The sequence below is a fragment of the Lontra canadensis genome, unplaced genomic scaffold (assembly GCF_010015895.1).
Source record: "Lontra canadensis isolate GAN:19392208 unplaced genomic scaffold, GSC_riverotter_1.0 scaffold60, whole genome shotgun sequence".
In the NCBI taxonomy this organism is placed as follows: domain Eukaryota; kingdom Metazoa; phylum Chordata; class Mammalia; order Carnivora; family Mustelidae; genus Lontra; species Lontra canadensis.
The window spans coordinates 10,982,464-11,009,228 of NW_022631054.1; the positions used below are offsets into that span (position 1 = coordinate 10,982,464).

At 49.0% G+C, this 26,765-nt stretch overlaps 2 protein-coding genes and 4 non-coding genes across 6 annotated transcripts; 5 read left to right on the top strand and 1 right to left on the bottom strand.

Moving 5' to 3' along the window:
- Positions 1-7,075: 7,075 nt before the first annotated feature.
- RPS8 (ribosomal protein S8) lies at positions 7,076-9,852 on the top strand. The gene is made up of 6 exons (XM_032877589.1): positions 7,076-7,185; positions 7,594-7,700; positions 8,183-8,282; positions 8,688-8,863; positions 9,100-9,229; positions 9,698-9,852. The coding sequence occupies exons 1-6, from the start codon at positions 7,182-7,184 to the stop codon at positions 9,805-9,807; spliced, it is 627 nt and encodes a 208-aa protein (XP_032733480.1). The 5' UTR covers positions 7,076-7,181; the 3' UTR covers positions 9,808-9,852.
- LOC116879446 lies at positions 7,427-7,506 on the top strand. The gene has a single exon (XR_004385023.1). It is a non-coding gene; the product is annotated as a small nucleolar RNA SNORD55/SNORD39 (small nucleolar RNA).
- On the top strand, positions 7,998-8,101 carry LOC116879449. Its single transcript, XR_004385026.1, has one exon. It is a non-coding gene; the product is annotated as a small nucleolar RNA SNORD46 (small nucleolar RNA).
- Positions 8,926-8,995, top strand: LOC116879448. The gene has a single exon (XR_004385025.1). It is a non-coding gene; the product is annotated as a small nucleolar RNA SNORD38 (small nucleolar RNA).
- LOC116879447 lies at positions 9,512-9,580 on the top strand. The gene has a single exon (XR_004385024.1). It is a non-coding gene; the product is annotated as a small nucleolar RNA SNORD38 (small nucleolar RNA).
- Positions 9,853-13,044: 3,192 nt separating the features above from the next.
- On the bottom strand, positions 13,045-16,576 carry BEST4 (bestrophin 4). Its single transcript, XM_032877042.1, has 9 exons — positions 16,425-16,576; positions 16,234-16,328; positions 15,450-15,683; positions 15,108-15,262; positions 14,603-14,680; positions 14,134-14,319; positions 13,930-14,010; positions 13,672-13,826; positions 13,045-13,526 (listed from the first exon to the last, which is right to left on the bottom strand). The coding sequence occupies exons 1-9, from the start codon at positions 16,574-16,576 to the stop codon at positions 13,256-13,258; spliced, it is 1,407 nt and encodes a 468-aa protein (XP_032732933.1). The 3' UTR covers positions 13,045-13,255.
- Positions 16,577-26,765: the final 10,189 nt, after the last annotated feature.

Here is a 26,765-nt window from a genome sequence, read left to right on the forward strand (position 1 = left end):
CCAGATACCTAACTTTCCCCCTCATCTGTAAGATGAGGCCACCAACACCTGCCCTCACAGAACTGGAAAGATTAAATGAAGACCTCACCAGACTTGACCCATCTTCTCACCTGGAATACCGTATGTGTCCCTGACGGGACCAGCCAGGGGAATCCTTAGAAGTCGTCCCCTGCTTGGAACCCTCTAACAGCATCCCTTCACCCAGAGGATAAATTCCGAATGCCCTACCGTGGCCTACCGTCAGCTCCTTCCTCTGTTAGTCCAGTTGGAATGCAGTTTGGGCAAAACAGTTTGGAGGTTAAAAGCCCAGCTGCTGAAGCCGCACAGCCTGGCTCTCTGACTGCAGAACCTCATGTGGGTTTAACATCTTTGTGCTGCGACATGGGGGTAATACTGGCGTAGCAGTGTTAGGAAAATTGAGTTCGTATATACACAGTTGTAAGTACAATGTCTCACATCTCATAAATGCTATATAGGTGCTGGTTAGCCATTTTAAGCACATAAGGATGAAGATTTTTAATATATCTACAATGTCTATCTAGAACATAGGGTGAGTACACAATATATATTTTTGAATGAATGAACTATCTCCTACCACTCACTCCTCCAACTACACTGACCTTTATTTCTTGAATATGCCAGACCTTTTTTTGTAGTAACTGCTTTATTGAGATATAATTCACATACTATAAAATTCACCCTTTTAAAAGTCACATACTATATAGGGGCACCTGGGTGGCTCAGTCAGTTAAGAGTCTGTCATGATCTCAGGGTCCAGGGATCGAGCCTTGTGTCGGGCTTCCTGCTCGGTGGGGAGTCTGCTTCTCCCTCTCCTCTTGCTTGTGCTCTCTCTCTCAAATAAATAAAATCTTAAAAATAAAATTCACAGGGCGCCTGGGTGGCTCAGTGGGTTAAGCCTCTGCCTTCAGCTCAGATCATGATCTCAGGGTCCTGGGATCGAGCCCCGCATTGGACTCTATGCTCAGCAGGGAGTCTGCTTCCTCCTCTCTCTCTCTGCCTGCCTCTCTGCCTACTTGTGATCTCTGTCAAATAAATAAATAAAATCTTAAAAAAAAAAAAAAAGATTGATCTTCATTGTGCCAATGATGCCTCACTTGTTTATTATCTCGCTGACATAAAATCACATCTAGGCTTCCTTAACTGTGAGCTGTCTGAAGCTCCCCATCTGAGCACTCTTTATTTTTTTTCAAGCTATAAATAGCTGTAGGGGTCTCAGCAGTGGTTGGAAGAACCAGGCCAACCTTGGCATAGTGCCAAAATGTGGTTAATCCGCCCATCAGCCCACTGAAGCTTTGGGTAACTCCTTGCAGTTTTCACTAGCACCAGGGTCTTCTCTGCAAGGTTATGCATAAACTGAGTCATGGTTCCAGGAGAAAAAGTTGGTTTCTGGACTTTAAATGTTATTCCAGGGGCGCCTGTGTGGCTCAGTCAGTTTAGCGCCTGCCTTCCACGCAGGTCATGATCCAGGGTCCTGGGATTGAACAGCCACATCAGGTCCCTGCTCAGTGGGGAGTCTGTTTTTCCCTCTCCTTCTGCCCCTCCCCCAGCTCCTGCTCCCTCCTTCCCCCTCTCTCTCTCAAATAAATACATAAAATCTTTTTAAAAGATTAACACTGTACAAAGTTTTTTCTTTCAGGTCTCACTTTACCCCAGATCTCTGTCACCCTAGAGGAGGCATCTCACACCATCCTATCTCCTTTGCCCCTCTGCCCCTTGAGAGCATATTATCTCCTTCACAGTGTTTATTACAATCTATTTAAAATGTCTGCTCCAGTAAAGTTTATTCTTCAGGTAAGCCTTTCATTGTAAAGATTTTCCAAGTGCTCTTAATTTCTAGTGTTATTAGTCTGCGGGGCTAAGTGACCTTATCCTGGTATCAGGGACAAGAGGTTGGATTGATCCCAGGTTTAAGGACTTACTGGGTGAGGAGGTGGTGAAAGTTGAGGGAGATAAAGATATCCTGTGGAGGCATCCAAAATATGACAGTAATATTAGAGAGTTACAGAGGGTCGGGATCTCAAATCTTCTAGGCACAAATCGGTGAGAAGCAAAATTTATAGGTAAGTACAGAGAGAGGAGTAGTGAGTGTTACGGTTTTAGAGCACAAAATTCAAAGTCTGTGGTTTTAAGGAGAGAGTAAGAATGGTCTGAAATGGGATAACACCTGTCCCCCATCCAGAGGACTGTAGTTCTCTTCCACTTGAGAAGGCTGACAAGGAAGAAAACTCCTCTGAGAGAACCAGATTTCTGTTAGAAGGCTATGGAAAAGGAAACATTATGAAGGCAAAGGAAACATTTCCACAAGAGGTTAAAGATACAGAAGATTTTTCTGATGAATGACATAGGACATAGAGAGATTTTAAAAGATATTATAAATAACCAGTTTTAAAAAGATATTGTAATAACCTATGTCAGGATTAGAATGTGGGTGATAGATTTAATTTGGGAGATGATTTTTTTAAGGTGACTAATGAAAAAAGGGACAAAGGCATAGTATGATTAATGCCAATAGTCTCAAAGCAAATGGAGTCGTGGCCAGGCTAAGGTGTTGAAGGGGAGCAGGAGAAAAGATCTTTTCAGGGTGTCAGGGAATTAGAGAACTTCTATTTGACTTCTGCTAAAGCCGGAGTAGACTAGGAGGGCATGATATGGGACATGGAGAATTGTCTTAGTCTGATTTCAAGAGCTAGAGATACTTCTACAATACTGCCCCCAAGAGATGCATGCATTTATAATAAGTCTACTACACGAGAACATTAAGAAAACAACACACTTGGGGTGCCTGGGTGGCTCGGTGGGTTAAAGCTTCTGCCTTCTGCTCAGGTCGTGATCCCAGAGTCCTGGGATGGAGCCCGTTGGGCTTCCTGCTCGGCAGGGAGCCTGCTTCCTCCTCTCTCTCTGCCTGCCTCTCTGCCTACTTGTGATCTCGGTCTGTCAAATAAATAAATAAAAATTTTTTTAAAGATTTTATTTATTTATTTGAGAGAGAGAGACAGTGAGAGAGAGCATGAGCGAGGAGAAGGTCAGAGAGAGAAGTAGACTCCCCGCGGAGCCGGGAGCCTGATGCGGGACTCGATCCCAGGACTCCCGGATCATGACCTGAGCCGAAGGCAGTCGTCCAACCAACTGAGCCACCCAGGCGTCCCTAAATAAATAAAATCTTAAAAAGAAAAAGAAAACTATACGCTCATGTGATGCAGATTGGCTGACGGGGTGGAGCCCCAGGTTAGATGGCCAGGGGAGCCAGACCATGAAGGATGATGAGAGGAGGGTGGGAAAGAGCAGCCCCATTCCCTTCCAAGCTTCACACTCCTCTTTCCAGCGACTTGGAATACAAAGAATAGCCACCTATGTCCCACAGGCAAGTCAAAGTCATCCTGAGATTGAACTTTTTAGAAACCTGCCTCTCTGTGTTCTCTATTAATTGGTGTCATCCCACCATTCTGTCGTGTCTCAGGTCACTTTTCTCTCATCCCCCTAATCCAGTCTATTTAATCCCATCACCTACCAAGTGTCTCTAGAAGCCATCTCCTTTTTATGTCCAGTGCAATTACTTTTTCCTTTTTTTGTGCCAAAGAGCTGGAGATGGAGAGTTGATTAGGATCCCTGCACTGGGGGGCTTCTGGGGGGCTCAGTGGGTTAAGACTCTGCCTTCAGCTTGGGTCATGATCTCAGGGTCTTGGGATGGAGCCTGTGTCCACCTCTCTGCACAGCGGGGAGCCCGCTTCCCTCCCCCCGCTTCCCCCCCCCCCGTCTCTCTGCCTACTTGTGATCTCTCTCTGTTGAATAAATAAATAAAAATCTGAAAAAAAAAAATCCCTGCACTGCACTGGGACGTCTGCCTGGGTGGCTCAGTTGGTTAAGCCTCTGCCTTGGGCTCAGGTCAACCTGTCCTGTATCAGGCTCCTTGCTCAGCAGGGAGCCTGCTTCTCCCTCTGCCTGCCACTCTCCCCCTGCTGTGCGCGCTGACAAATAAATAAAATCTAAAAAGAAAAAAAAAATTCCCTGCACTATACTCAAAAATCTCACAGTCTACTGGGAAAACCCACTGAATAAAATTTGGTAAGTAGAACAATAATTTGTTGAAAATATTTGAGTGCCATTTATTGAGTGCTTACTAAATGCCAGGCCTTATTATAGGTGTTGAAAACACAGTAGTAAGCAACAGAGTTTCTACTCTCATGTTTATTATATTTTAGTGGGGAAGGCAGATAATGATTATGTAAAAACAATGTTAATATTAAGTGAGGAAAGGTAAGTATTGCTACTTTAGAGAGTTTTTTTTTTTAATATTTTATTTATTTATTTGACAGAGATCACAAGTAGGCAGAGAGGCAGGCAGAGAGAGAGGAAGCCGACTCCCCACAGAGCAGAGAGCCCGATGTGGGGCCCGATCCCAGGACCCTGGGATCACGACCCGAGCCGAAGGCAGAGGTTTCAACCCCCTGAGCCACCCAGGCGCCCCAAGAGTTTTGTTTGTTTTTTAAGTAAACTCTACCTCCTGTGTGGGGCTTGAACTCACAGCCTGGAGATCAAGAGTCACATGCTCTACAGACTGAGCCTGCCAGGCACCCCAAGTGTTGCCACTTTAGGAAGCAGGCTCAGAAAAGGCCTCCCAGGGTGTGTATGTATGTACAAGTGAGATTTTGAGCAGAAACTTGAAGTGAAAGCAGGAGCCAAGCTAAGACTTAGAGAACAGCATTTTCTTGCAAAGCACCTGGGCCTGAGGCAAGAACAGCAAGGTCAAAGTGCCCGGGAGTTGAGGGAGGGAGATAGATAGTAGGGGTCAAATTGACAAAGCAAGAGATAAGCAGAAGTCTGATACTCCTCAGCCCAGCAAGGAATTTAGACTTTATTCTGAATGTGGTAGGAAGCCAGTGGAAGGTTGAAGATACAGAAGAAAGGCTAATGTTGAGAGTCCCTTCAAAGGGAGGAGATAGGATTTGGAGCAGACTGTGAAAGGGCTTAGGCAGTTTACTCCTTTCAGTACTACCCTATGATCTGTTTCCCTCCAGCAGCCTAATTGTCTCCCCCCACCTTTTTTTTCTTCTTTAAAGTAAGTAATCTCTCACCATGGGGCTTGAATTTACAACCCCCAAGATCAAGATCTGCATGTTCTGACAGAGCCAACCAGGCGCCCCTATTTTATTTTTTTAAATGTTTAAGTAATCTCTGCACTCAACTCAAAGTAATCTCTGAACTGAGGATCCCCAAAATGAAAAGCCAGTTTCCTTCAGCTGAGCCAGCCAGGCATCCTCTCCTTCCCTTTAAAATACTTCTTGAGAGTATCATCTACATATACTGTCCTTTAAAAAAAAAAAACTTCCCAGGGTGCCTGGGTAGCTCAGTTGGTTGAGCGACTGGGTGCCTGGGTGCACTGGTGACTTCCCAGGGTGCCTGGTGCACAGTTGGTTGAGTGACTGGGTGCCTGGGTGGCTCAGCTAGTTGAGCCTTTGGCTTGGGTCATGGTCCTGGGGTCCAAGGATCGAGCCCCACATCGGGCTCCCTGCTTAGTGGGGAGCCTGCTTCTCCCTCGCCCTCTGCTGCTCTGCCTGCTTGTGTTCTCTCACTCTATCAAATAAAAAAAAATCTTTAAAATTTTTAAATTAATTAATGAATTAAAAAAACTTCCCATTCCAGGGGCACCTGGGTGGTTCAGTTGGTTAAGCGTCTAACTTCAGCTCAGATCATGATCTCAGGGTCCTGGGACCGAGGCCAGCATCCAGCTCCCTGGTCAGCGGGGAGTCTGCTGTCTGCTTCTCCCTTTCCCTCTGCTTCTCCCCGCTACTTATGCCAACAGATAAATAAAATCTTTTCAAAAAAATAAATAAAACTTCCCATTCCACTTTAAGTTTTGCCCACTCCCCCGCACAGAAACTGCTTTTGCCAATATCACCAAAGATTTTCGAGTCACTAAATCTGAAAATCACTTTTTAGTCCTCGCTTTTTTGTTGTTGTTTTTTTTTTTTATTTGACAGAGAGAGATCCCAAGCAGGCAGAGAGGCAGGCAGAGAGAGAGAGGAAGGGAAGCAGGCTCCCTGCTGAACAGAGAGCCTGATGCGGGGCTCGATCCCAGGACCCCGGGATCATGACCTGAGCGGAAGGCAGAGGCTTAAACCACTGAGCCACCCAGGTGCCCCTTAGTCCTCGTTTTAACTAGCCTTCACAGTAGCATCAGACCATGCCATTCTGTGCTGGCTTCCCTTCTGTCACTCAATTGCTCCTCCTCCCCTCTGCCAGTTTTTCTCTACCTGGCCTTCAATGTTCACATTCCTCAAGCCTTGGACCTAGAACATCTTACTGTATTTATGGTCGGGGATGGCACACCACTGTATGCTGATTGGGCCCATGAGCCAAGAATGGTTATATTTTTAAATGTTTGGAAAAAATCAAAAGCATAATACCACATGAAAGGTGAATACGTGTACCCCAAGTTTTAAGGGAACACTGCCACACACAATCATTAACTATATTGTCCAGGGCTGCTCTCACACTACAACAGCAAAGTTGAGCAGTTGTGACAGACTCTATATCCCACAAAGCCTAAAACAGTTACTTAGTACATTTTACAAGAAAATTTGCTTTATGCTCTCTCCCTAGGTTCCTTCATTCTGGTGACGTTAATTACCATTTGTATAGAGACAGGTCCCAAAGTAACATCTTCTGTCCAAGATCTTCTATAAGGGTGACCAGACATGACCAGTCGCCTGTCATTCCAAACGATCTAGTGAGGAATGAGGAATCCTTGACACGCCTCCCTTTTCCTAACCCCCCACGTCCAATCTATCATCAAACTCTTCAAAACAAAACCCAAGTCCACAGCTCCCTTCCATCCCTACTTCTTTCCACCCTTTCCCAAAGCAGCCGCGCCCAGCTCGAAAGCGAGTCTTTTCAAAACAAAACAAGCAGGCGACTGCCCCCTCGGGTGTACCCTACAGCCCTCAAGCTCTAACACAGCCATTCCCACCGCCGGTCGTCCTCCCTCGGGATTCAACGCGTGAACCTCCCTGGACGCGGTCGCAGAAACATAAGGAACGTCGCGCTCCGTCGCCAGGCTCCTCGCCGCGGCGCCCGGAAACACGTTAAAGGGGCGGGACAGCGTTTTACAAACCGGACCGTGAGGCTTTGCGTTTTCTCTTTCGCAGCCAGCGCCGGGAGTGATGGGTGAGTGTCGCTCTGCGTTGGGGCCTGGGAAGGGGGATGAGTTCTATCCAGTGCCATCCTGCCTCGCGGCCAAGTCGGGAGTTCGGGCGCCCCGACCCCTGGCCCTGAGCATCCCCGAGGGAGGTGGTGCTCGGATTCTAGCCGCCGAGGCTCGCTGCGGTGGCTGCAGTGGCTGCAGGGGTTTGGTGCTGCGGGCGCCGCCAACATGGCTGCCGCGGGAAAGAGCCTGGTCTGGGCCGCATGTGGATGATGACACCTTGGTAATGCTGCAAACTCCCGAGTGCGCGGTGGGGAAGCCAACCTTGGAGAGCTGAGCGTGCGGCCCGCCCGGCGCGGGGGTCTGGGCCTCGCGAGGTGCCGGCCCGAGCCCCCGTGGCTAAAGCTTCCGCCCCCTGCTCCCATACATAGGCATCTCTCGGGACAACTGGCACAAGCGCCGCAAGACCGGGGGCAAGAGAAAGCCTTACCACAAGAAGCGGAAGTATGAGCTGGGACGCCCCGCTGCCAACACCAAGGTGCGTGCGGGGGCCCTCGCCTCTCCCCCCACCTGGTCTCCAGCGTGGTCCGGTCCTGCGTGTGGTGGTGGAGTCTTCTTAGGGCTCTCTGATTTGTCCAGGGGACTGGGCGGCCTCCGTCTGGACGCGTTGGTTTAAGACTAAAGAGGTGGTATGGAGACAGATGTTGGGTATCAGGTCTTCAAGGGCGCCTGGAGGGAGTGGGCTTCTCAAAAGATAGTCAGAAACCTGGTATTTTTTTTTGTTGCATAGAGACTTAATTTTCCCTCTTGGAATCAGGTTTTTCTTCTTGGAGGTAACTGGAGTGATGAAAAAGTATCCTTAGGTGTGGTTGTGGCCGTCTTGGCCGCTTGCGTGCCACTTGCCAATGTTAGGACTTGTCATAGTTACACTGACTGTGTTGCCTCCGTCCAGCCCGGGTTCTGTACCTTCTCCTGTCTTGCTCTCCTGGATAACCTAGTTACTGCCTCTATGTTTTCCAGATCGGCCCCCGCCGCATACACACAGTCCGAGTCCGGGGAGGCAATAAGAAGTACCGTGCCTTGAGGCTAGACGTGGGGAACTTCTCCTGGGGCTCTGAGTGTGAGTGAGGCCCTTCAAGAGGGGGTGGGAACTCCACACCTAAATCTTTCTAAGCTTCAATAAGTGCCTTTAACAGGAAGTCTGTGGCCTCCACCAAGATACCGAAGATTCTCTTTGAAAGCTGTTAAGGTTGTGGTAGCTGGAGAACTCTCTCCATCCTATTTTGTCTCACTCCTTTCCTATAGCTTCAGGGATTGGGATTGGGGCTGAGTCTGATGAGTGGTTGCCAGTCATCTCTGGAAAGGTGGCTTTGTGGAAGTTGAGCTGACACCCCGTAGCTGGGTAACAGCCTAGAGGTCCCTTGCTTCTCCTTGGGCACTTGGGGGAGGGTGTGCTGGTAGGGGACAGCAAGGACAGTTGGCTTCTGGTTTACAGGACTTGATTCTGAAATTGTTCTGTGAGCAGGTTGTACGCGCAAAACGAGGATTATTGACGTTGTCTACAATGCATCCAACAACGAACTGGTCCGCACCAAGACGCTGGTGAAGAACTGTATTGTGCTCATTGACAGCACACCGTACCGACAGTGGTACGAGTCCCACTATGCACTGCCCCTGGGCCGCAAGAAGGGGGCCAAGCTGGTGCGTGTTTTAGGGGAGCCAACGTCCCTGTGGGGGGAGCAAGGCCAGCCTTATTCCAGCCTTCTTATGATGAAAACTGTGTCCAGTTCTGCTACTGAAGGGAAATAGATGAAAGCCTTAAGTGCTGAGGAAGGCAGCAGGGAGTGGGATGTACAGGGCCCAAAGCTGTGGGGACATTTCTTCCCTGAGCCAGGGCCAGGGGAGCCCCAGCTAACCCATGTATTTGCTTTATTCAGACACCCGAGGAGGAAGAGATTTTAAACAAAAAACGATCAAAGAAAATTCAGAAGAAGTATGATGAAAGGAAAAAGAATGCCAAAATCAGCAGTCTTCTGGAGGAGCAATTCCAGCAGGGCAAGCTTCTTGGTAAGATGGCTCTTTGCATTGGGGGATTGGGTCACAAGATACAGTCTGCCCTCTGCATTTTATTCTTGCCTCTTGTTCTCTTAACTGCCAGCTGTGTGGTAAGGCTTCACTAGGAGAGTTGAATGATAACCGTGTACAAGCACAAATCAGAACATGGGGTCATTGCATTAGTGTGAGGCTGGAGTGGGAAGTAGTGGGCAGGAGCCTGTAGGCCTGAGGTTGGCCTCTGCCTCTAACTTCCAGAAGTATTTTGAGAAGTCTGTGTGTGGGCTGAGGGGGCTGTCTCAGTGATGAAAACTTTGTCCAGTTCTGCTACTGACTTTAAGTGACGATAAAGTGTATCTGAGGAGACACTGGGCTTCAAGCCTGCCCCCACCATAACTGAACCAACATGGACTTTTAAGAAGACACCTAGGTTTGGGTAGGGACCCACTGTCATTTTGCTGATGAACACATACTCTCTTGCAGCATGCATCGCTTCACGACCAGGCCAGTGTGGCCGAGCAGATGGCTACGTCTTAGAGGGCAAGGAGCTAGAGTTCTATCTGAGGAAAATCAAAGCCCGGAAAGGCAAATAAATCTTCCACCTTCGGTCATGTAATAAAGGTGTTTATTGTCCTGTCCAGAGTTATGTGTGAATATCCAGTTGCTCAGCACGCTCTCCCTGAAGGCCAGTCCTAGATGTGGGGCTATGTCTTTATATAGCTGGGGGAACGTTTCTCACCCCAGAGGCTAGTGTTCAGTGGGAACAGGGATGTGGTGCTCAGGTGACCAGAGACCATATTCGGGAGGTATCCCAGCCCTGGGCTCCCAGTATTAACTAGGATGTTGATTAGACCATGATTGGAACCTGAAGCCATGCTGCTTCTCTGAACTTGGCTCTTTGAGGGAGCTTCTACTGTTTTCCTTTGTGAACCTTGGTTTTAAGGTTTTAGCTTGAAGTTTTCAGCCTGGGTTCGTGGATGGCCTAGAAACCTTGAAATTGTGTTCCAAAATTTTTTGGTATTGTAGAGAGCAAGTTGTATACATTTCCATGTCTATCCTGTTAGCTTTTGAATGTCTTTCTGAAGTTAATTTTCTCTTGAACCCTAATCCTCCCCCCTCCCTTCACAACTCCGGTGTGCAAGATAACCAGTGATTTCTGCATTGCTAAATCTGTAAGGGTCAACTCTTTGTCTTCAGCTTGGCTACATTGTCTGCTGTTGGTATTAAATGTAGTTTGTGCTGCATTTTCTTAACTTTAACCCAAACCTATTTAAAACCTGCATTTGAATATCCTGATTGGATTCAAAGGTGAACATGTGAAAAACTGGTAACATTCCTCTGCCTTCCCTTTTCAAATAGTTTCTCAGCTATTTAATAATAGCAAATTGTTGCCTTTATGTAGCTGCTTAAATCAAAATCTTGGATCATTCTGACCACTACACTCCTAATATCCTATGTCACCAAATCTTGTTGGTTTAACCTTTTAACACCCTGGCTCTGTCTTCTGGTCACTCTTTAGCAAGTAGCACTGAATACTTCTGTTGTCCCAAAATAGTCCTAGAAATCGGAATCAATAGGTTTCTGACAGCTTCCCATCTCAGAAGCCTTCCCAAATGCTATGGAACCCACCGTGACCTGGTCCCTTTTTCTACCGTGCTAATCATCCTGGCCTTAGAGCACATGTTTGCTTCTTAGTCCATTTGTTGGGAACATTTTCCTTCACATAGCACGTGCCTTATTTTCCAGGTCTTAACCTTAGTGAGTTCCTCCCTGATAATTTTAAATTACAGTTCCTTCCATGCTATTAATCTGTTGTCCCTGCTTTTTCTCCTTATCCCTTCATTGGGCATAAATTTTGCTCATTTTCTTTGTTGTCCAATTAGAATAGAATGCCAGAGGAACAAGTACGTTTGTTTCCTGCTGTCTCCAGTACCTGGAAGTGCATGGCAACATATGAGGTACTCAAATGTGCTAAATTAATTAAAAAAAAAAAAAAAAAAACTTAAGATTTTATCCGAAGTTAAAGTTGATGGGAAGTGCAAGTATAACTTAAGAGCCAAAGGAGTGAAAATCCAAATTGGTTCCTTAGCTTGGCTGAATCACAGTTCTGTGAATAGATAGTAGGGAAAGATGAACTAGGAGATGACCCTCCCCCTACTTCTTAGTACAAAAACTTATGAACATAGCAAAAGCAACCCAATCTTCTAAAACCTTACCATGGGCTCTGGGAGGCTTGTGCCCCACCTTTCCATCCAGTGGTTATTAATGCAGCACCATATTTTAGTTAACTGTTTACAGTATTGGTCAGGAGTAACAAAGTCAGATTAGACACTTTGCCTTTATTTCCCCATTTGAGCTCTAGAAGATTATACCTCCCCTTCAATCCTACCTCTAATCTGTGACTAGAAGCAGTGTGTTTAAAGAGTCTTGGATTCATTCGGGGCACTTGGATGGCCCAGTTGGTTGGGCGCCTGCCTTCAGCTCAGGTCATGATCCTGGAGTCCTGGGATTGAGTCCCAGGTCGAGCTCCCTGCTCAGCAGGGAGTCTGCGTCTTCCTCTGACCGATCCTTCTCTGCTCTCTATCACACTCTCAAAAGAGAGTCCTGGATTCATCCCCTATTCATTCCTGAAGCCTTCAGCTGACCGTTCTTTCCCTGAAGGCAAACTCCCATTAACCCTGTGAGAAAAACCTCTATGGAAATGGCTATCTTGGGGTGCTTTTGTCTCCACAAACACTTGGAGACCTATGTGGGCTCCTGGGTGGCTCAGTGGGTTAAGCCTCTGCCTTCAGCTCAGGTCATGGTCTCAGGGTCCTAGGATAGAGCCTCACATCAGGCTCTCTGCTGAGCAGGGAGCCTGCCTATCACCCCCCCACCTGCCGCTCTGCCTGTGCTCTTTCTCTCTGTCAAATAAAAAAGCATTTAAAAAACAAAACTTGGAGACCTATGTTTAGGTATTCTGTAACCCATGGTTGCCCAGTAGGAAAGTAGCAAAGCCAGCCCCAGATGTCAGAGGCTGCACTCAACCTTACTACACCTTTTGTTTCTTCTGAGTTCTGTCATCCTTTGACCCTAAGATTTGGTTCTGGCAGTCACCAGTTTCTTTATCGGAGGCTGAACTTGCAGAGTGGAGCTCAGTTCAGTCAACTCCAATCTATGCTCCCATTAGGATGGTCCCCCCGCCCCCCAGAACTGCAAGCCCACCACAGAAGAACCCACAGCTTTCACCCCTTAAATCACGCTTCCTCCTGTTGGACTGGTGGGAACAGAAGGGAGTGGCGCTCTGAAGTCCAACCACCCATGGGCTGGGCTGGGTCTGGGTCCAGCTGCCTCCATGTCTGGGTTTGATCATAATCCCAGGCCCTTACCATGTTATCTTTATCCCATCTTCCAGCAGGCCAATTTAAACAACTGTAATTGCACAAGTAATAACTGATTATATTCTCATTGTAAATAAAAAGAATATTACAGGTAAAGCAAAAGTCCCCCAGCACACATACTCTGATGCCTCTTCGGAGTAAGATCAGGATAAGGTATATCCTCAACATCTTTTCATATGGGACTCAAATTGTGATGCCTGGACCATCAGCAGCACCATCACCTGGGAACTTACTAGAAATGCAAATTCTTGAGTTACATGCCAGATCTAATAAACCAAATTCTGGGAGTGGCACACACAAATATACTGAGCAGGCCCTTCGGTGCCACTGATACTCCCTCAGGTTTGAGAACGGCCCCACAACCTGTTGAGCAGGAAATTAACAGTGCATCTGGGTTCTTGTCCTCTAGGCCTTGCCCATGTATCCTAGCCTCACCTTCCACAAGCAAACCATCCTACATTTCTCCCACCAAAATGGATGCATTCCCAACCCTGGTGCTGGCCCCACCATCTTCCCCTTTCAGGGTCTGTCCCTAAATTCCCCAGCTCAGGACACACAGCAAGTGCTCTAATAGCGCTGGAGGTCAGCAGGGTGTTGGGAAGTGAGGGGAGCCAGGCCTTGGGGAGGCGGGCAGAACGGCTCTGGGCCAGGCAGCCTCTGATCAGGGCTCCCTGGTCTCGTCCTCTGATCCCACCGATGCCTCCTCAATGCGGTCCGCAGCCTCGGGTTCGCCGCTCTCCTCTGCTCGGAAGCGCAGCAGATGCGGGGTCCTGGGGGCTCCTCGCATGCGGCCAAATGTCCTGAGGCTGATGGCAGGGGAGGGTGCTCCTGCACCCAGGAAGTGGCCGAGTAGTGGGGTCTGGGCGGGCAGTGGCCGAGCAGCCGCTGGGGACGCTTCTACCTTCATGTTCTGCTCGGGGTCATCGCTCATGCTGCGGGCAGGAGGATGGGCTGAGCCAGCCTGGCATGGGGCCGCCCCAGGACTGGATCTCCCAAGAAGGCTGGGAGCAGGGCGGTGAGGACCTGGGGGCCCACCACCCGGGTCAAGTCCTACATCCACCAGCGTGGGCCACTTACCGAAGGTTAAAGGTGGAGCCCAGGAAGGAAGGCCGCAGAGCCTCGGCCGCGGTGGCCACCGTGTAGGGTGGCTGCGCGGAGTCTTCGTCCCAGTACAGGTCTTTCTCGGCGGGAGGCAGGTTCTGGTACATGTCGTCCACGGATAACAGAGACACCTGGGGCAGGTATCAAGTCGTAAGGATCCCCTGTCCTCTCCACACCCAGGCAGAGAGCTGGCAAGGAGGGGAGCACAGGCAGCTGCCCCCAGCCCTTGCGTACCTGCAAGTTGCGGTCTATGAGCTGGTTGGTCTCAAAGTCGTCATCATCCTCACCGAAGGGGTTGATAATCTGTTCGGCCACCTACAAGTCGTAAGACAGTGTTTTCTGGGCTCAGAGCCCCATTCTCTGTCTCCAAAGTTGAGGTGGGGTTCCTGGGCTCACGTCGCTACAGAGCAAGCCAGTCGAGGGAGCCTCCATGCCCACCTTGAGCCAGCCGGCATAGAAGAAGAACTGCAGCAGCGTGGTGAGAGGCACGTACATGTCCAGGTCCCCCAGGGTGGACGCTGCCTCTAAAGGCTCCCGAGGTTTGGCCGGCCCCGCCTCGGGCTCCACGAACTGGCGGCCAACCAGGGAGAGGCCGAAGAAGGAGTATACTGCTATGGTCACCACCTGGAGAAGGAAGCCTGGCTGAGTCAGGGAGAAACGCCCTCCCCGAACCTGAGGCCCAGTAGGGAATCTGACGAGGAAATAAAACGTGTAGCATGGTGTGGCAGCCTCCGAGGGGATGGGGGCGTCTTAGCAGGGCCCGGCGATGCTTGGAAGGTGAGCCCTTGGTTGCTCGGTGTTTCACTGGGCTGAACTGCCCCAGAGCAGGTACGGTCTCTAATTGTCAGTGTCACACACAGCACTGGACATGCAGTAGGCACTGGGGCTGGGGAAGGGAGGCAGTTACTTGGGTGTAGACGAGAGGAATGCTGATCCAGTCATAGTGGAAGAGCATGCTGCACTTGGCCCGGTACTTGTTCAGCTCCTGCGGGAAAGGCAGGAAGCCGACGTCAGCGGAGGAGAGGAGGGAAGAATGGGTTAAGAACAGTGAAGGCCAGCACAAACGGAGGCCTATTCTGCTGTCAGGGGTCTTATCATGTGGGGGAGGGGGGCCGTGATGGGAAGCAGTTTAGCAAAGTAGTTGCAAGCACAGACTGGGGAAGCAGCATGTCTGAGTCCCAGCTCCGCTAACTAGTGACTTGGGCAAGTTTCTTGCCACTCACTCTGTGACTCAGTTTTCTCACCCGTGAAAGAGGGATGGTTATGATGTCCCAAGGGCTGTTGTGAAGGCCGAATGAGTTAATGTATGTACAGTGCTTCCCACCGTGTGCCATGGGCAGTTGGCACCATCTATATTATTCCAGTTTGCAAAGCTAGGGAGGATAGACAGGCCTGGTCTGGAGCCGACTCACTTCCAGGAGCAGACAGAGAGCAATGTCATCACGGATTCGCCCATCCCTCCGGGCCTGGGCCGCCAGGTTGGTAAACCAGACGCAAGGGATCCAGTACTTGTTGAAATCGGACTTCAGGCTCTCAAACTTCTTCCTCTCTTCCTGGGACATGAAACCTGAGGCGATACAGTGAGGAGGGGCGGGGCACAGACACCTCCCCCGCCCCTAGGACTCGCCCCCTGGGGCTCAGACCCACCCCCACCCCTCCTAGGAGGCCGGTGTTCAGGTCCCGGCCCCCGGAGCCGCCCCCCCAACCCCCCAAACCCTCCCAACCCGAAAGCCGCCGGGGACACCTGTCCGCACCAGCGTCCACCACGTGCTCCATGGTGGGGAAGCGTTTGAGAACGCGCGTGCTGACCGAGCGCAGCACCAGCACGGACGCCAGGTTGGCGTAGCGAATGAGGGTGCGGCGCAGCAGGCGGCCGCGCTGGTCTACGCCGTGCACGCTGGCCGAGATGACGCACATCAGCTGGTCCGGCAGCGGGATGCTCGTGTACTGGGCCCACCAGCGGTTCACCACCAGGGTCACGTAGAAACCTGATTGGCCGCCATGCGAGTGCAGACGGGAAGGGAGGATGGAGGGCTGGGGAGTCAGCATGCCCTGCCCCCAACCTCCCCAGCCAGAGCACCTGGCCCAGGCCAGGCTGAACCAAAGCAAGGAGAAGGACACATTGGGCTTCAGTGCCCTGCCTCGCTGTCAAGGGGAACGCCTCTTCCTAAAGCCTCTACCTTGCTAAGCCAGGTTTGGAGGAGGGAGGAGGGCAAACCTCCTTCTGCGGAGAAGCGGTCAAGGAACGGTTAACTCTGAGCCCTGCTTCCCATGAAGGTGGGAAGGGGGTGTCCCCTCTAGTACCCAGAGTGGGATTTTGAAGCCAGCCCATGTTTTGTCCCAGGTGGAGTGAGGGTCCCGCAGGTGACAGGCAGGGTGTGGCCCTCTGGAAATCCTGGACCCAGAACGCAACTCCCTTGCCTGCTGACCTCCAGGCTGTGCTGCTGGGGGTAATTCTGATCCTCTGAGCTATCAACTGAACCTGAAGTTCAGGAAGATGGTCAGAAGGATACCCGGGAGAATTCGAGGGAAACTTACCCAGTACAAAGGATAAGGGAATGAGATCTGCAGAACGATTACAGTATCGGGCCACCTGAGCATACACGTGCCTCTGCTCCTGGGTCAGCAGCAGCCTGGAGAAGGTCAAGTGTAAGCCTGGGTTAGAGGGGTGTGGGCAGATGAGTACCCCACCCCCTGCCCCCCGGCCAGCCCTGAGACCTATCCCTCACCGGTAGGTGATGCTGAGGAGAGCGTAGAGGGCGATGAAGAGGAGGAACTCTTTGTAAAGGAGCTTATAGATGCTTCCCCTCCAGCGGAGAAGCAAGCTGGAGAAGCCTCCAAAGCGAGCCTCTGCCACTTTGAGGGTGTATGAGACCGTCATGGTGCTGGGGGCCTGGGTAGGAGGTCACAAGAGCTGCCCCCAGAGCCGTCCCTCTTTCCCGGCAAACATCCGTAGCTTGCCTTCTTCTCAACAAGCTTAGTTCCCCAGGCACCCTCCCTTCAGCTCGGGTCACGCACACCCAGTCTTCATCCTATGTCAGTAGACAAGGGGAAGAAGCTTCAGAGCAGACAAAAGCACCCCCATCCCCTCCAGAGCTCAGGGGTACATGGGTCAAGCCAGGATGGAACGGGTCCAGGGGAGCTGAGATCTATAATTTCTCTTGCAAGAAGCTTCCCCGAGTTCCTCCTCCACTCGAAGGGCCAGAAGGAACCAGGTCACAAACTCCTGAGGACAGGAGATCCATCTCCAGCCCAAACCCACAACTATCCTCGGGGGTCTTCCTGACAGCTGGTCTCCCAAGGCCCTGGGAAATGCCACCTCCCACTCCACACTGGCCTACCTGCTCTGGGCAATGACCTGTGTTGGGCACGGAGAACTGGGCTGGCCACACACCACCCATATTTAAATATCTGCTGGGCCCATAAAGCTTAGCTGCACTGCGGTTATCATTGATGGATTGAGGCTGTCACCCAGCTTCCCCTGGCCCTGGGAACTAGATGTGTCTCCCTACTCCCTGCAGGGCTGGGCTGGCCTTGGGGTGGCAAAAGGGCCATCTGCACTGGCCCTACGTCTCACACAGATGACACCATGTCCTTGAAACCAGGATGACAGGGATTACTGTCCCACGCTCCAGGTGAGAAGGCAGATAGATGCATGATGATAAATTGTTATAATCATCACGGCCGCTGATCACAGAGCACTGACCGACGGGCGCGGTGCCAAAGGCCCTGCTAGATCAGCATCTCCTGAAATCCTCACCCCAACCCCATTTACACATGAGGCTCCAAGAGGTAAATGACTTGTTCAGGGTCATTGGAGGCAGGATTCAAAACCTGAGTTGATGGACTTGGTTGAGACTGAAAACAAAATAGCCAGTTATTTTACCAGCAAAATGGACTTATTCAAAAACAGAAGAATTGCAATTCAGGATATGCAAGCTACAGCAAACCATAGGCGAATCCTGAGAACAAAAGAGAGGAAAGTTATTATATAGAGAAAAAAAGGAAGTTGAGAGGGGCTACTTTGGGCAAAAATCCACAAGAGGTTGGTGATGTTTTCTCATTGGCTGAGTTGTGGCAACTTCTCATTGGCTGGGCTCTTGCTATGCAAGGAAAAAGTCTTTCTCCCTCTTGCAGGGGTAGTGAAGTAGGTCCCTTCCAGGTGGAAAATGCAAGATATGCTTCTTGCTGTTGGGGTCTGCAACTGAGGACAAATTGGTGGGGTGTGAGACTCCCCACACTCTGGTGACCGGACTCTATTTTTTTTTTTAAGATTTTATTTATTTATTTGACAGAGATCACAAGTAGGCAGAGAGGTGGAGGGAAGGGGGGTGAAGCAGTCTCCCCGCTGAGCAGAGAGCCTGATGCAGGGCTCAATTCGAGGACCCTGAGATCATGACCCAAGCTGAAGGCAGAGGCTTAACCCAGTGAGCCACCCAGGCGCCCCATGGACTCTATTTTTTTATTTTTTTTAAGATTTTATTTATTTATTTGACAGACAGAGATCACAAGTAGGCAGAGAGGCAGGCAGAGAGAGGAGGAAGCAGGCTCCCCGCTGAGCAGAGAGCCCGATGCGGGGCTCGATCCCAGGACCCTGGGATCATGACCTGAGCCGAAGGCAGAGGCTTAACCCACTGAGCCACCCAGGCGCCCCATGGACTCTATTTTTTTAAATGAGGTTTCCTTTATTCAGTTTCACAACTCCAAAGACTGGAAGTGGCCCAATTGGGCCTAAACAAGGGCTTGAGTCCTGGGACCAGGGTTCTGTGCAGTGGCCACCCTGCTAGGCTTCTGGCCCAGGCTCTGGGGAGCTCGGCCTGACAGTTCCCCATCCGTATTCCACAGGGTTGACAAGGCCACAGGTCTGGGACTTGGGCCTAAGGATGCAGACCTCCCTCAGCCCTGTGTCCAGCATCTTGACTCCTAAGGGTATCTGGCATCCTGAGTGGCCATTTCTACTTCTAGGCCTCAATTTCCTCCTCAGTCTAACAGAGGAAATAATAGTTGAGGCACCAGCTCAATTACCCACCTGATACTGAGATCACCCACGAACCCCCAGGAGGGCTGGTCCCACTTCTGACCTATTTGGGTCCTTCCCCCACACTGTGATCTGATTTCTCCCCTCCAAGTGTTTCCTAGAGAGAGGAAACATGGAGAGGTGGTAGGAGCACAAGCTTGGGAATCAGACAAACCTGGGTTTGACTTCTAGCTCTCTCTGCAGCCTTGTATGAGTTACTTTGTCTCTCTGAACCTCAGTTTTCCTCCTCTACAAAGCAAGATCAATAACACCTGCCACCCAGGGCAGTTGGGATTATTCAAAGAAACAATCTCCTGAGCCTGGAGCCCTGTGGGCATTTAGCCCTCACTGCTCTTACCGTGAAGAGCCAAGTCTGTTCTCTCTGGTTTCCACCTCCTAGTCCTCTGCTGTGTCCCTGAACCAGGCAATCCTTCAGAGATGAAGAGGCAGAGAGACCTCTCCCCTGAAGCCTTGCCAGCCTATCCCCAAGCCAAACAGTGCCAGGCCCAGGCTTTTCAGCAGGGTAAGGCCTTCTGAGATGTTCCCACCCCTGCTGCCATAGCCCGCCTCTGGCTTAGCTCCTTCCCACTGCTCCTGCAAGGTCCGGCTCAGAGTGCCCTCAGGGAAGCTTTCCATGATCTTCCCCTTGGTCCCTCCCCGAAGCCCTCCAGGTTTCCTCTCTCACAACAAATCACAGTGCTCAGTGACCTGTCTGCAGGGCTCAGCTCCCTTCCAGCCCATGCGGCCCTTGAGGACAGGATGGTATCCGACTCATGTCAATAGCGCTGGGGAGGACTTGTGCCCAGGCAGGCTTTACTTTACTTTTCTTTTCCTTTCTTTTCTTTTTTATTTTTTCCCCTTTCCACCTAAAAGACAGCTGGCCCTCCCCCGCCTTTTTTTCTGAGAAACCTCCTAGATGAGCAAGTTCTGGAAAACTACTCAAGGCCAGAAGAGTCATATTCCTTCTGGGCCCCAGATGAGCCAGGGGAGATGTCAATATGAGGAAAAAATTGGAGTGTGTGTGTGTGTGTGTGTGTGTGTGTATGCGTGTGCATGTGTCCCAGAGGTCTGGAAGACCAGGACCTCTCTCCTGGGGAGGGCAAGATGCAAGCTCTGGGGGCTCGGCCAGCATGGCCATGCAGCCCTTCCCAAGCTCTGATCTGTGGCTTTTCTAGAGCACTCTGGGCTGCATACCACTTAGAGAGTCTTGTACCAGGAGGCCCAGGCCTGGGGCTGAGAGGAGCTCAAGCCCTGAGATCCTGGGAGCTTCCTTGAGGACAACCCAGCCTGCTGCCTTTCAGTCATCACCCCCTCCCCCATCTGCTTCTGTGGCCCTCACCCTTCTGCCTGTTACCCACACTCTGGATCACTGGGCTGAGTTTCCCACAGAGCCATGGATAAAGGCACAGGACTTGAAGCCTCACTCCAGGAAGGGGAGTCCCCAGTCCCCAGTCCCCTCCCTGCCCTTCCCTCCTGAGTCACCTTATCTCCCTTCCCAGAGGCTGACAGTTCCCTTTGGTTTATGGTCCAGGAGAGGGAACCACTCCACCTGTAAATCATTTACTCCACCCTTTACCTGTCGTCTAGTTCTTGCGTCTCCCTCTCTCCAGGTCCTAATGGCCCATACCCCTCTCCCCTCCTCACAGCCCAGAGTGGGATATATGGTTTAGCACCTCACAGCATGGAGTCTGGAGCCAGGCTGCCCAGATTTTCCAAGCTGAACACTGTGAACTACCTTAGTGACCTTGGGTAAGACGTTTAACATTTCTGTGTTTAATTTCTCCATGGAGAAATAGGGAGGATAATACCTTTCTCATAGAGTTGCTGGGAATATTAAATGCATTAATATTTATCAAGTGCTCAGAATAGCACATGGTGAGTATGAAATCCTGCTGTATCTATTAGCCTCTCTCTGGTTTGGCTTTAGGACTTCGGCCTCTGCACCCACCGAAGAAACCCAAGATCTTACTGCTGATTCCAACAGCCCCCTCCCAAGTTCTACCCTTAGTCGCTGTAACTCTTTTTTTTTTTTAAATGTGGGGCTCAAACTCATAACCCTGAGATTAAGAGTCACATGCTCTACTGACTGAGCCAGCCAGACGCCCCAAGGCATCTCTCATTCTTGAAAGACACCCTTGACCTCAGTTACCTGAAACGGACAAGAGATTCTGAGGGGCACCTGGGTAGCTCAGTGGGTTAAGCATCTGACTTTTTTTTTTTTTTAAGATTTTATTTATTTAATTCAGAGGGGGAAGGGTGGAGGGAAAGAGAGAGAGAGAATCTCCTGCAGAACCCCCACTGAGGCAGGAGCCCGACATGGGAGCTCAATCCCAGGACCCTGAGATCATGACCTGAGCCAAAATCAAGAGTCCAATGCTTAATCGACTGAGCCCCCCAGGCACTCTGCATTGGGCTCTGTGCTCAGCGCAGAATCTGTTGGAGTTTCTCTCTCCTTCTCAGTCTTCCCCTCGCCTTGCTTGTGCACACACTCTCTCTCTGAAAGAAAGGAAGAAAGAAAGAAAGAAAGAAAGAAAGAAAGAAAGACTTAAAAAAGAGAGAGAGAGAGAAATTCTGATTCTGAGCTGCCAAGGGGTCAGGGAATGTGGGACACCTGTGCAACTAGGGGCAGCAGAGCCTCATAGAATCTTCTAGGGGCTGGAGACCCAGAGAACTCTGAAAAACCTCAGCTTGGGCACAGATTGTGAGATTCTTAGGGCAGGGGAGGAGAAAGAGCATTAATAAGAAGGACATAGAGACAGGGAGCAGTGTAGAAGGAGGACAGGCGCAAGGAAGAGAAACAGTGACCCCCAGAAAAGTCAGGCAGTGGTGAATAGTGGAGTCAGACATCTTGGGTTCAGAATTTAACTACCCCTTTGTAGCTGTATGTGACCTTGCACAAACAGCTTAACCCCTTGAGCCTCAGTTTCTTCATCTGTGAAGTGGGAATAATAACCACATCCATGTAATAAGGCTACTGTGAGCAGTCAACAGCGTAAATGCTTAGTCCAATGCCTGGTGTGTGGCAGGGTCTAAGATCTACTCATGGTCGCATATGTTTCACTGAGGGAGGAGGCAGAGGAGACTTCCCGCCCTTTAGCTACAACATTCAAGAGGAGCTCCTCCTAGTGTCCTAGTTTCTGGAGGAGGACTCAAAAATCTTGTTAACCTCCCAAGGGGAGAAGACAGTGAAGGGTAACACAATATGGCACCCAATTTGCCACTTTGGCATAGTGACTATTTTGAACTGTAGGTACTTGAAAAACAGGAAATGCCGGGAGAGGCCTTCTCTGAACTCCCCTTACCTGCCTAAAGGCGGATCTCTAAAAGGATTCAATGGGCACAAAGGCCCTTCCTGGGAATGTCTTCTCATATCACAGGAGAGGAAACTAGAAGTCTATGCCACACCCAGACAAACTTGGTCCCAAATTATCCTATCTCCTATCCATTCTTCTAAAGGTCCATTCATCTTTTCTAGAAATCATTTACTTTTCCCTGAGAGTATTTCTCTTCCCTTTTCCCTATTAAGATGGTATTTAATTAGGGCGCCTGTGTGGCTCAGGTCATGATCTCGGGGTCCTGGGATAGAGCCCCACATTGGGCTCTCTGCTCAGTGGGGAACCTGCTTCCCTCTCTCTCTCTGCCTGCCTCTCTGCCTACTTGTGATCTCTCTCTCTCTCTCTCTCTGTCAAATACATAAATAAAGTTTTTTTTTTTTTTTTTTTTTTTTATAAAGATTTTATTTATTTATTTATTTGACAGAGAGAGAGAGAGAGATCACAAGTAGGCAGAGAAGCAGGCAGAGAGAGAGGAGGAAGCAGGCTCCCCACTGCGCAGAGAGCCCGATGTGGGGCTTGATCCCAGGACGCTGGGATCATGACCTGAGCTGAAGGCAGAGGCTTTAACCCACTGAGCCACCCAGGCACCCCAATAAAGTTTTTTTTTAAAGATGGTATTTAATTGAGGAAGACACAAAGAAATGGAAAAACGTTCCATGCTCATGGATTAGAAGAACAAATATTGTGAAAGTGTCTATACTACCTAAAGCAACCTATACATTTAATGCAATCTCTATCAAAATACCATCAGTTTTTTCAAAGAAATAGAACAAATAATCTTAAAATTTATATGGAACCAGAAAAGACCCCAAATAGCCAGAGGAATATTGAAAAAGAAAACAAAGTTGGTGGCATCACAATTCCAGACTTCAAGCTCTATTACAAAGCTGTAATTATCAAGACTGTATGGTACTGGCAGAAAAACAGACACATAGATCAATGGAACAGAATGGAGGGCCCAGAAATGGACCCTCAACTCTATGGTCAACTAATCTTTGACAAAGCAGGAAAGAATGTCCAATGGAAAAAATACAGTCTCTTCAACAAATAGTGTTGGGAAAATTGGACAGCTACATGCAGAAAAATGAAACTGGACCATTTCCTTACACCACACACAAAAATAGACCCAAATGGATGAAAGACCTCAATGTAAGACAGGAACCCTTCAAAATCCTCGAGGAGAACACAGGCAGCAACCTCTTCGATCTCAGCTGCAGCAACTTCTTTCGAGGAACATCGCCAAAAGCAAGGGAAGCAAGGGCAAAAATGAATTATTGGGACTTCATCAAGATCAAAAGCTTTTGCACAGCAAAGGAAACAGTCAACAAAACCAAAAAACAACGGACAGAATGGAAGAAGATATTTGCAAATGACATATCAGATAAAGGGCTAGTGTCCAAAACCTATAAAGAACTTATCAGACTCAACACCCAAAGAACAAATAATCCAATCAAGAAATGGGCAGAAGACATGAACAGACATTTCTGCAAAGAAGACATCCAGATGGCCAACACTCACATGATAAAGTGCTCCACATCAGTCGGCATCAGGGAAATACAAATCAAAACCACAGTGAGATACCACCTCACACCAGTCAGAATGGCTAAAATTAACAAGTCAGGAAACGACAGATGTTGGCAAGGATGCAGAGAAAGGGAAACCCTCCTACACTGTTGGTGGGAATGCGAGCCGGTACAGCCACTCTGGGAAACAGCATGGAGGTTCCTCAAAAAGTTGAAAATAGAGCTACCTTACACCCAGCAACTGCACTAGTGGGTACTTACCCTAAAGACACAAATGCAGTGATCCAAAGGGGCACGTGCACCCAAATGTTTATAGCAGCAATGTCCACAATAGCCAAATTATGGAAAGAACCTAGGTGTCCATCAACAGAAGAATGGATAAAGAAGATGCGGTACACACACACACACACACACACACACACACAATGGAATATTATGCAGCCATCAAAAGAAATGAAATCTTACCATTTGCAACAATGTGAAAGGAACTAGAGGGTATTATGCTGAGGGAAATAAGTCAATCAGAGCAAGACAATTATCATATGATCTCTCTGATATGAGGAATTTGAGAGGCAGGGTGGAGGGGTCATGGGGGGTAGGGAAGGAAAAAATAAAACAAGATGGGATTGGGAGGGAGATGAACCATAAGAAACTCTTAATCTCAGGAAACAAACTGAGGGTTGCTGGGTGGTGGGAAGGTAGGGATAGGGTGGCTGGATTATGGACATTGGGAAGGGTATGTGCTATGGTGAGTGTTGTGAAATGTGTAAGCCTGATGATTCACAGACCTGTACCCCTGGGGCAAATAATACATTATATGTTAATTTTTTTTAAAGATGGTATTTAAGCTTGAATTCTAAGCTAGATGAGAGAATTACTCATTTTTCCGGGTATCTCCCATTTTTCCATGCATAAGTATTACATGTTAATAAACTTGTGTTTGTTTTCCTTTTCTTAATGCCTTTATTGAAGAGTTTCATTTGAAGACCTAAGATGGGCAGAGGTAAGATCTTGATTTCTGCACAAAGTCCTAACACCCAATACTTTAGAACGTGACTGTATTTAGAGACTGACCCTTTAAAGAGGTAAGTAAGTTAAAATGAGGCTGTTAGGTGGGCCCTAGTCTGATTAGACTGTTGGTTTTTTTTTTTTTTTTAGATTTTATTTATTTATTTGAGAGAGCGTGTGCACAAGAGAGCGAGAGAGAGCGAGTACACAAGGGGGTGGCAGAAAGAGAGGGAGATGCTCAGGCTCCTCACTGAGCAAGGAGCCTAACACACAGGCCTCGATCCCAGGACCCTGAGATCATGATCTGAACCAAAGGCAGACACTCAACTGGTGTTTTTATGAGAAGAAGAGATTAGGACAGACAGAGGAAAAGCTCATGTAGATAAAGAGGATTAAGAGGTACAAATTTTGGGGTGCCAGGGTGGCTCAGTCTGTTAAGTGCCTGTCTTTGGTTCAGGTCATGATCCCAGGGTCCTGGGATCAAGTCCCACATCCGGCTCCTTGCTCAGCGGGGAGCCTGCTTCTCCCTCTGCCTGCTGCTCCCCCTGCTTGTGCTCTCTCCCCCTCTCTGACAAATAAATAAATAAAATATTTTTAAAAAGTTACAAATTTCCAGCTATAAAATAAGTAAGTCACACAGATGGAGAATAAAATTATACCATAAGGCACGCAGTCAATATTACAATAATGGTGTATGGTGACACATGATGACTCACTTCGGGTAGTGAACACTGAGTAATGTGTAAAATTGTCGAATCTGTGTTGTATATCTGAAACTAAAATAAAATAGATACCAATTTACTTAAGTTTAAAAAAAGAAAGATCATGTGAACTCAAAGGGAGAAGACCACCTATAAACCAAGAGAGAGGGGCACCTGGGTGGCTCAGTAGCTTAAGCCTCTGCCTTCGGCTTGGGTCATGATCTCAGGGTCCTGGGATCGAGCCCCACATCGGGATCTCTGCTCTGCAGGGAGCCTGCTTCCCCCTCTCTCTGCCTGCCTCTCTGCCTACTTGTGATCTCTGTCAAATAAATAAATAAAAATCTTTTTTTTTAATTTATTTATTTAACAGACAGAGATCACAAGTAGGCAGAGAGGCAGGCAGAGAGAGAGGAAGGGAAGCAGGCTCCCTGCTGAGCAGAGAGCCCGATGCAGGGCTCGGACCCAGGACCCTGAGATCATGACCCAAGCTGAAGGCAGAGGCTTCAACCCACTGAGCCACCCAGGCACCCCGAATAAATAAAAATCTTTTAAAAAAAAAAAACCAAGAGAGAGACCTCAGAAGAAACTGTTGAAAAACTAAATTCAGGGGCACCTGGGTTGCTCAGTCTGTTGAGCCTCTGACTCTTGATTTTGGCTCTGGTCCTGGTTTCAAGGTCATGGGATTGAGTCCCCTTCCTTCCCTTTGCCCCTTCCCCTGCTCCTACTTGAAGCACTCTCTTTCTCTCTCTCTAAAATAAACCTTTAAGATTTTATATATTTGAGAGAGAGAGAAAGAGAGAGAGAGAGAATGAGCGCATAAGCGGGGGGGGGGGGGGGGGATAGGGGGGGGGGGGGGGGGTATCAGAGGGAGAGGGAGAAGCAGGCGCCCTGTTGAGCAGAGAGCCTGAGAAGGGCTCAGTCCCATCCTGGGATCATGACGGGCCCTGAAGCCTGACACTTAACTGACTGAGCCACCCAGATGTTCCTAAAATAAATAAAATCTTGGGGCCCCTGGGTGGCTCAGTGGTTTAAGCCTCTGCCTTCGGCTCAGGTCATGATCCCAGGGTCCTGGAATCGAGCCCCGCATTGGGCTCTCTGCTCAGCGGGGACCCTGCTTCCTTTTCTCGCTCTCTGCCTGCCTCTCTGCCTACTTGTGATCTCTGTCAAATAAATAAATAAAATAGTTTTTAAAAAATTAAAATAAAATAAATAAATAAAATCTTAAAAAGGCAAATTCAACTACGTAAACTTGAAGACCTACTTGGCTTTATTAAATGAGTCATGAATCCCATCTAGCAAGTTGAGGAGGGATCTGAGGAGTTTGTACAAAATGGAAAGTTGTTTTTTTTTTTTTTTTTTTTTATAGGAAGGAAGGAACTTGGGGCAGGAAAGTTAGAAGCAAAGTAAAAGAAAGGATTGTTTCAGGCAAGGTCATTTTCCCTTAGGAGGAAGAATAGGGGGTCTTATTATGCTGATCACCTCCTCT